Source organism: Marmota monax, unplaced genomic scaffold (assembly GCF_021218885.2).
Source record: "Marmota monax isolate L192 unplaced genomic scaffold, Marmota_monax_Labrador192_F-V1.1 WCK01_AAM20220418_F8-fsc00460, whole genome shotgun sequence".
Classification (NCBI taxonomy): Eukaryota; Metazoa; Chordata; class Mammalia; order Rodentia; family Sciuridae; genus Marmota; species Marmota monax.
The window spans coordinates 258,330-267,605 of record NW_026692817.1 but is presented as its reverse complement, the minus strand read 5'-3'; the positions used below and the strand labels follow the sequence as shown (position 1 = coordinate 267,605).

Below are 9,276 nucleotides of genomic sequence, written 5' to 3'. Positions count from 1 at the left end.
GTAGGTTTTTAAAAATGTTTTAGTTAGTGTATTGTAGTTATACATAAGAGTGGGTTTCATTTTGTCACAATGATAATGCATATAATATAATTTGCTCCATTTCTCCATAGTACTTCCTCTTTCTCTCCTCTTTTCACTCCCCCTGGTCTCCGTCCTCTGCTCAACTGGTCTTACTTTTATTCATATATATATTTTTAATTGTTGCTTTATAGATATACATACTGGTATGATTCACTGTAATACACTCACATAGTACATAGAATAATTTTGTCAATTTTATTGTACCAGTTCTCTTTTTTCCTTTCCTTCCTCCCTCATCCTCAATCGCCTTCCTCTCTTCCATTGATCTCCCATCTATTTTCCACTCCCTCATCTCCTATTTTCCATTATTTTGCTTTAGCTTCCTTTTTTTTAATCTAAAGTATTTTTATAGACAGTGTATGGGTAAATTTTTTTTTATATTGTCTAAAATTTTCTTCTTTTTAAAATTAATAGGTTACTTCTTAGAAGTTATAAGTTTCAAAATTTTGAGTGGTAAATATAGAGATCTCCCACAGGCCCTTCTTTTCCTATACATAGTTTCTCTCATTATTAACAGCTTGCATTAATGTGATACATTTGTTAAAACTGATGAACCAATACTAATATATTATTAACTAAAGTTCATAGTTAACATTAGAGTTCACACTTTGCACATTCTATGACTTTTAACAAATGTATAATAACTTATGTTCTCTACCTCAATATCCTACCAGTAGTTTCACTGTCCTAAAAATTCCCTGAAATCCACTTAATTACCCCTTGCACTGCTTTGAGCTCAGAGCAACCACTGTTTTACATTATCTCCATTGTTGTGCCCTTTTCGGACCATCAAATAGTTAAAATCCTATATAATATAGAGTTTTCAGATTGGCTTCTTTCACTTGCTAATATACATTTAAAGTTCTTCATGTCTTTTTCTTAGCTTATTCTTACAATTGATTAACCATAGTTTGTTTGTTCATTCATTTATTGAAAAACACTTTCTTTTGATTCTAAGCTTTGACATTTATAGCCACTATAAACTTTAGTGTGAAGGTTTTTGCGTGAACATAAGTTTTACAGTACTTTCATTCGATACCAAAAGCATGCTTTCTAGATTGTGTGGTAGATTTGTCTATTTTTTGGAAGAATCTGTGAAATTGACTTCATAGTGGCTAACAATCTTAAATCACCACCAGCAATGAATTGAGAGTTCCTGTTGCTTCACATACTTGCCAACATGTTGTTAGTATTTTTGGGTGCTTGATAATGCCTCATACCAGCTTACTTTTCTTTATTCTATTTTTCTTTGTATTACTCAGACAACATAATCTCAATTGACATATCATTAAGTTTGTTGATCCTTTCTTCTGCTTATTCAAATATGATCTTGAAGTCAGTGATCTGTGGATTTTTATTTTTAACAAAGTTTTTTTTTTAACTTTATAATTTCTATTTGGTTCATTTGTTTAAATAATTTATATTTATTTATTTATATTACCTGTTTGCTGAGACATAGTTCTCATTCCTTCTTTCAGTTCTTTGGACATGATTTCCTTTAAATCTTAGACTCACATTTTATAAGCAGCCAGTTATCATTTATCTGGTAATTTCACTCTTGATTTCCTCCTATGGATTTCTTTTTTCCCCTTCCCTATAGGTCTCATACTTTCTTGTTTCTTTATTTGTATCTTAATTGATTTTGAAAACTAGACATTTGAAATTTTATTGGAGCTGGGCATGGTGATGTGCATCTGTAATCCAAGCTACTCAGGAAGCTGAAGCAGGAGAATCACTTGATCTTAGGAGTTCAAAGACACCTAGGACAACACAGTAAAAAAAAAGAAAAAGAAAGAATAGATATATACTCCCCACACACACATATAGCAACTATAGAAATAGAAATCAGCCACATCAGAGCTTGCTGTTATTGCTTATTATTTTAGTCATGGCTCATTTGTTGTAATTACTTCTCTGAACTAATTCTATAGTCTGTATATTTGTGGAGTATACACACTGAAGTCTGTACTCAGATGGCTTTGCAATCAGCTAAAAATTAAACTGTTTTCCTTAAATGCCTGGCACTAAGAAATCTTTCAGTTTTTGTCAAAGTGCTGTGTGCACTTGGTAAAAGACTTCAACACTTAGACAATTTACATCTCTGCATTAGCCTGCATTTGCTTCCTATATGAAGATTTGAGATTAGCCCATGTTGAAAGTTGAGGATCTACACAGGTCTTTCCTGAGCATGCACAGAGTCCTGGACCTACACACAGCCCTGTGCATGTATGCAACCTTCTCAATTCCCAAGATATAGCTAATATTTCAAAGTAATTATGGAAATCTCATTCATTAGATCTTTTAAAACTCTTTAATTAATTTGTGGTTTGACTTGTGATCCACTGCCTTAGAAGTGAAGTTAAAACAGTCACTTTCAATGATTTTCAAGAAAAATCTCTAGGGAAAATGTTGTCTGTATTTTTCAGGCTTCTGAGTCAAGTTCAAGTGCAGACAGCACTATAAATGGAACTTTCCAAAGAACACCCTCTCAGATAAAATAATTACATAAATTCATAAGTTTATAAATATATATTCATATTCATAAAGTTCTATAAAATATTTTTCTCTCTTAACTCTCTTTTTTTGGTATTTAGGAAGATTTGATTTTTCTTTTTTTACAGTTCATATCATTTTCTTTTTATAGACATTATCAGTTTTCTAGAATGGGAACTATTGAAATTAATTAATAACCCATTTTCCCTCAACTTTGCCCATTTCAAACTTTAAATTTATTCTTTATAGTTATATTTATTGTTAGTCTCTTCCAGAGATAATTTACCTTTGCTTTTGGCAGGAAATTAGAGTAGAAAGACTACTTTAACTCTGATAGAGATGGATGGAGTTGTCTCATATTTCTGGTAGGAGTGTAAAATAATATGACTACACTAGAACACTATTTCATGGTTCCTTTTTTAATGATTTTTAGTTGCAGATGGACAAAACACCTTTATTTTATTTACTTATGTGGTGCTGAAGCTCAAATCCATTGCCTCCTACTTGCAAAGCAAGCGCTCTGCCACTGAGCCACAAACACAGCCCTGTTTCATGGTTTCTTAAAGAGTTACACTTACACCTTATGCCCCATTCATTCTGCTCTTAAATATCTTCTTAAGGGAAATAAAAACATTTGCTGAAGTGAGGACTTGTACCTGATTATATTAACAACTTCATTCAAAATAGTCAATAACCTGGAAATACTAAAAAAAAAAACTGTCAACAGATGTAATGCATAAACTATAATGCTCAACAGAACAATATTATCCATGCAGTAGAACTTTACTAGTAATGGAAACAAGTAAAGTATTGACATTAATCCATTCTGGATAAGTCTCAATATTATGCTCGCTGAAAAATGCCAGACTTGAAATAATATACACTGCATGGATTTTTCTACAGAAAATTTCAAGAAATTAAAAACAAAAAAATAAAGTAGATTATCATTTGACTAAATCCCCAGTAAAGAGACAAAAAGAGTTTGGAGGAATGACAGAAATTTTCTCTTTTGGGATATTGGTTGCATGGGTATATGTAACTAGAAAACACTGAACTGTATATTTAAGTTATGTTTTATTCTCCACATATTATACCTCACTAAAGCTGATTATATAAAGGGTTTCAATCTTTTGGGGGCTGGTCTATAACCAGTCTAAGCTTACTCCTGTATTGCTATACTTCAATCCTGGGTGTTTAATAAAGCCATGAATTCCATGATTTCCCCAGTGCTGTGAGACTATGAAGACCCTGCTTCTCAGCATCTTTGCTACCTCTATGACTCATGACTGAAAAAAATAAATATGACAAATAGGCCGTTATACATACTGTAAAGAAGTCAAATGAAGAGAGAAGCAAGGTGCAAAATCAGAATGGTAGAATGGCCAATTGCCAGCTTTATTTTTATCAATAGGTTACATTAGGTCAGTGGCATCAGTAGTACATTATTGTTCATTGTATCATTAGCAGATTATATAGTTAGCAATATTATACAGCTTATAACTCAGTTACATAATATAGTTAGAATGTGCAATATTAAGAGATTTGTGTAGGTCTCAATAAAGTCCATTGTATAAAGTTACTGTTATGTGGACAGGTTCAGGTACAATGGAGCTTGGTGAAATATTGTGGTTGTCTAATGATAGTGTTTCTTTATTCCCAGGAGCTATGTGGGTGAGATCAAGGTCAAGACTGGCAAGACTCTAGAACAGAGCCTCCTCATGCAGGGCATTGGCTATAGCAGCTAGGCAGCCCATGTCTTTGCACAGAAGTTTTCCTAGCACCAGGCATTCTATGTCTTTGTACAGTAAATTCCTAGCAGCCAGTGCCTTTGCACAAAAACTTCCTAGTCACCAAGCAGACCACAGACATGAAGCCTCCAGAGATGCTAATCCCAAACACTGCACCCTTACAACTTAGGAGGCCCAGTTTTCCGTGCTTCACTTTTGTCTGAAATTTTAATTCCTTGACCCTGGATTCCTTGGCAGTCTTGGATTTCAGCTTTTGTCTCTTGGACTGTTTGTAGTTGCCCAAATTTCTGTTTTAACAGACATCTACAATTCTTCATGTCTTTGGCAAGAGTTACCTCCTATTACTTATTAGGATCATACTTTTTTTTCTCATTAGTCAGATCCTATCTTACTTACGTGTCTTATGATTATATCAAAAAGTTTTCTGTCTGTTGGCCTTTACTAACTGCAGAAGCACATCGAAATTAACTGAGAATAACTTTTCCAACCTTATTTTGGACATGATTTATCAACATTATAATTCAGGAACTCTGCAGTGGGTTCAAATTTATGATTTTTAAAAAGCTCTGTTAGATTGTCAGATTTGCCTACCCCTGGGAAACATTTTATATTCATTTCAGCCATGTCTTTCATTAGGTGTATGAAGAAGCATCTTACTCAAAATTGAATGTTAATATTTTTGTAAATCTCATCTAAAAGTATACACTCTCTATATTATTAATTATAACATGCATCAAATAATTTTACTGTAGAAGAAATTATGTTCAGTAAGGAAGGCACAATATTCTCTTTATTTTAATGTTTAATGTACAATAACTAAGTTGTCACATAACTGCTATAGTATTTATACTGTTAAAATGAAATAATTAGTCTAATGAATACTGATCTTGAAATTGCAAATGTAACATTTGACTACAAAAATTATATCTTAATGTAATAAATGCTATTTATATTTCAGATAGCTTGAAAGGTATACTGACACTACTATAGACAGCTTTCTCTCAATATCCTATGATATTTTCATAGTAGTCTGTTCATACTTACAACACAAAAGTGAGATTTTTTTTCCCACTTCCTTCAGTTCATCCATTTTCTCTCTTCAAATTTCGGGACTCAGTCTCCCCTAGTAAACTATTATCCAAACTGTGCTGTTATTTCCTCTGATAAAGAAGCAATAAAATCAGGGGAAAAGTGTTTGATATGTGTTGTATTAAACATATTTTAATAGTTTACTCCAAAATTCTAAAACCAACATTATATTAACTATTCTTTTACAATTCCAAGAATAATATATGGATTTTCCCAAAATTTACTTAAATATGCTTTACTTTTTATTTAGGTAGCACTCATAATATAGACCAGATAATTATCTGAAGATAGTGTGAAAACACTTCCTTAAATAAATAACTTCTTCTGGGGCTGGGGTTGTGGCTCAGTGGTAGAGTATTTGCATAGCATATGTGAGGCACTGGGTTTCATTCTCAGCACCATGTATAAACAAATGAATAAAATAAAGTCCATCAACATCTAAAAAATATTTAAAAAAAGATCTCCCTTCTTTTGTTAAACTCATTATTAGGTACATAACACAATTTTGCAAGAGCCTATGATACAGGTTTTGACAGTAGGTAAAGAGGACAGTAGGAAATACTTGTCATTCAACCATTTATTTTTTAAAAAAATATTAAAAGTGTAGTACGAATCACACAGGCTATCAAATGAGAAAAAAAGAACTCCTGGTTATTTTTGGAGAGAGAAGTCATCATCTATAGGAATGTGCAATTTTAAGCATCATCCGTACTAAAAAGTAGGAGTACTTGGTAAAACCAGAAGACCGAGTTGTCATCATAAGTGGCTGTACCAGGGAATAAAATTGCCTCCAAAGGAGCAATGTTTCCTTGTCTCTAAGAGGAGCAAAACTGTAATATCCCTTCTTTTAAGGCTACAAAGGGAAGCTTATTATACTATATATAGCAGAATTTGAAGACTGAAAATATTATGATTAATTATTGATTGGAACCATTATATCTCTGTCAAAGTATTGTATGCTGTGAATCAATTGTCATTTGGAAGTTGATACTGAAGACAAACCAAGGATATGAAAACTTCACACAAATGTACTTAGTTTTAAGAAAACGAATTAAATGTATGCATTAAATACAAGTCAAAAAACTGAGGGTATTTTAAGCTTGGAGAGTATAAAAGTGTGAGATAAATATTTATAATGATAAAAATTGATATTACTGATAAAATGAAGGGATTACCCCCTTGCATATCATCAATAACCTTTCTCCTTCACATCTATGTCATATTTGATGGTCTGATACCCAATTTTTTCCAGTTTCTCTATTTTTTCTTTGCTAACCACATAATATTCTGATTCTTAAATGACTGAACTATTTAAACCTTTTGTTTATATATTAAATACACCTAATATTCTTGTCATTGTGGATACATTTAACTCCCCCAAAGAAATATAAGTGATTATCAATATTATGAAAATATTACACAGAAGTTTCCCCGGGGATTTTATTCATCAAATTTTCCCTCTGGAAACATAAAAATAGCTATTTCAGTCAAATACCTCAGAAGAAGAAATTTCATTGAGAGGAAAGAAGCATATACAATTTTTTCAATCCTCTTTTTCTTAAAAGATTAGCAGATGCATTGTAAAGAGTTTCAATTACAAAATATGAGATATTAACCCATTTGATCTTGCTGTTATTCATAGAGTTGACTTGCATTTGCAACATTGATCCTCAAATATTATCTACAATAGCAAGGAGGTAAAATGCAGTATAAATTACTTATTTTTTCCCAAAATAGCACAAACAAGATAAGATTATTCTTTTCATTTTGGTCTAAAAGATTGAGTCCTTCAATAAGCTTTTATTTATTGCCTACTTCTTCGGTTCTACAATAGAATATTTAGAAGGTTAGAAAGCAACTTCGTGACAGTCTTCACTCCCATTCAAATTGTAGACAAACTGAGGATTAGAACTCACACATCAAATGATAGCCAACCGACTATAGCAATATGGTACAAAGACACATGGAGATAAGACAGGTACTAAAGGATGTTGACAATTTTGGAAAATGTTAAATCAAGAGGCAATTTAAAAGTAGAAATATTCTGAGCCAAGTGTGGAGAGTGTGGATTATAAAAATTGTTATGTTTGTTCTGTTCTTTGATGACATGAGCCAAGTAGCCTCCTCAGTGCTCCTTTCATGTCCTTGTTCCTCAAAGTATAAATAAAAGGGTTAAGCATAGGAGTCAATAAACTGTAGAACAAGGACATAAATTTGTTCTTGTCCTGCGAGTTAGCAGCAGAGGGTTGTACATACATGATAATTACTGGTCCATAAAAAAGAGATACAACAATAACATGAGAACCACATGTATTAAAAGCTTTCTTCTTTCCCTCTGAAGATCGAATCCTAAGCACAGTAGCTACAATAAACCCATAGGAGATAAGGATAAGTGACAAAGGAACCAGGGAATAGAAAGTCCCCACAATTGAGAGCATAGCTATATTGAATGTAGTGTCAGCACAAGACATCTTGATCATCACTGGAACCTCACAGAGAAAATTATCTACCTTGTTGTTACCACAAAGTGGCAGCTGGACAGTGAGAGATGACTGAAGCAAGGAGTTAGCCAATCCACTTATCCAGGCCACGGCCACCAGGAAGATGCAGAGTCGCTGATGCATGATAGCTGGGTACCTCAAAGGCTTGCAGATGGCAATGTAGCGATCCAAGGACATCACAGCTAACAGGATGCACTCAGTGGCTCCCAGGAAGTGAAACATATAAAACTGGGTCACACATCCTCCATAGCTGATATACTTATCTGGGCCCCAAAGCTTAAGCAGCAGCTGAGGTATGGTAGTTGTGGTAAAGCACAGGTCCAAGAAGGAGAGGTTGGAAAGGAATAAATACATAGGGCTGTCAAGATGAGGATCTACTCTGGATACCACAATAATTGAAGTGTTGCCCACCAGTGTCCAGATATAAGCAACAAGCACCATAAAGAACAGGGGCATTTCCAACCATGGGTGGTTGGAGAAACCCAAGAGAATAAAGACCTCTGGAGCACTTGCATTGTCCAGATTCATGTTTGCTATTGCTCTTTTGGTAGATTCAAGTTAAAGCAAATACTCCACTGAAGTGAGTTGATGTTTGCAAGAATAAAAATTAATAAAAATATTACTTTTGTGGTACTTCTAAAAGAAAAACAAACAAATACCTTTATTTAAACCAAGAAATGCAGAATAGCAAAATTTTTATAAAATAATGAGATAAAGGAAAACTTACAATTCACCTTATGTTAGAGAGAGAGAGAGAGAGAGAGAGAGAGAGAGAGAGAGAGAGAGAGAGAATATAAAATGGATGAATGAATGAAACTACTCTACCGAGGAACCAGTAATGATAACTTACCACTTGTGTTCATTTCTTTCATCCATGATCTTCTGGCCCTGGCCATGCTCTGGTTAGATTTATGAGTTGATTTAGGAGTTCCAGATGTCTGGTTTGCATAGAAACAGCACATATTGTTTTCCATAAGTCTATTCTCCAAACTCTAGACTGACATTTTTTTATAAAAGGAACCATTCAATTAAAAAGAAATGAACCCTTGAATCATACTCAGAACTTGCAAAGCAGGAGAAACAATAATTGATTACAAAGATAAATGATTACAGACACCAAGCACTTATCAACATAGTCTGATTATACAAGTGATTTTCACAATGTGAGTTGTAATCTGTCCCATATATGTTATTCTATCAAGTTGTTTTTTTTTCCATTAGAAGTGGGAATATCTAAGTTTGCATAATATGAGTTATAATGAAAAATGTAGTTCTTACTATAGGCAATGGCAAAAGGTTTGAAAAACATTGATTTAGTAGAAAAAAAGCATATGAAATTTTAAAACCTGAATCTAATCCACTGC

The 9,276-nt window shown here is 33.2% G+C and overlaps 1 protein-coding gene across 1 annotated transcript; it reads right to left on the bottom strand.

The window, feature by feature from the left end:
- Window positions 1–7,492: 7,492 nt before the first annotated feature.
- On the bottom strand, window positions 7,493–8,440 carry LOC124095333 (olfactory receptor 2B11-like). Its single transcript, XM_046448465.1, has one exon. The coding sequence runs from the start codon at window positions 8,438–8,440 to the stop codon at window positions 7,493–7,495; it is 948 nt and encodes a 315-aa protein (XP_046304421.1).
- Window positions 8,441–9,276: the final 836 nt, after the last annotated feature.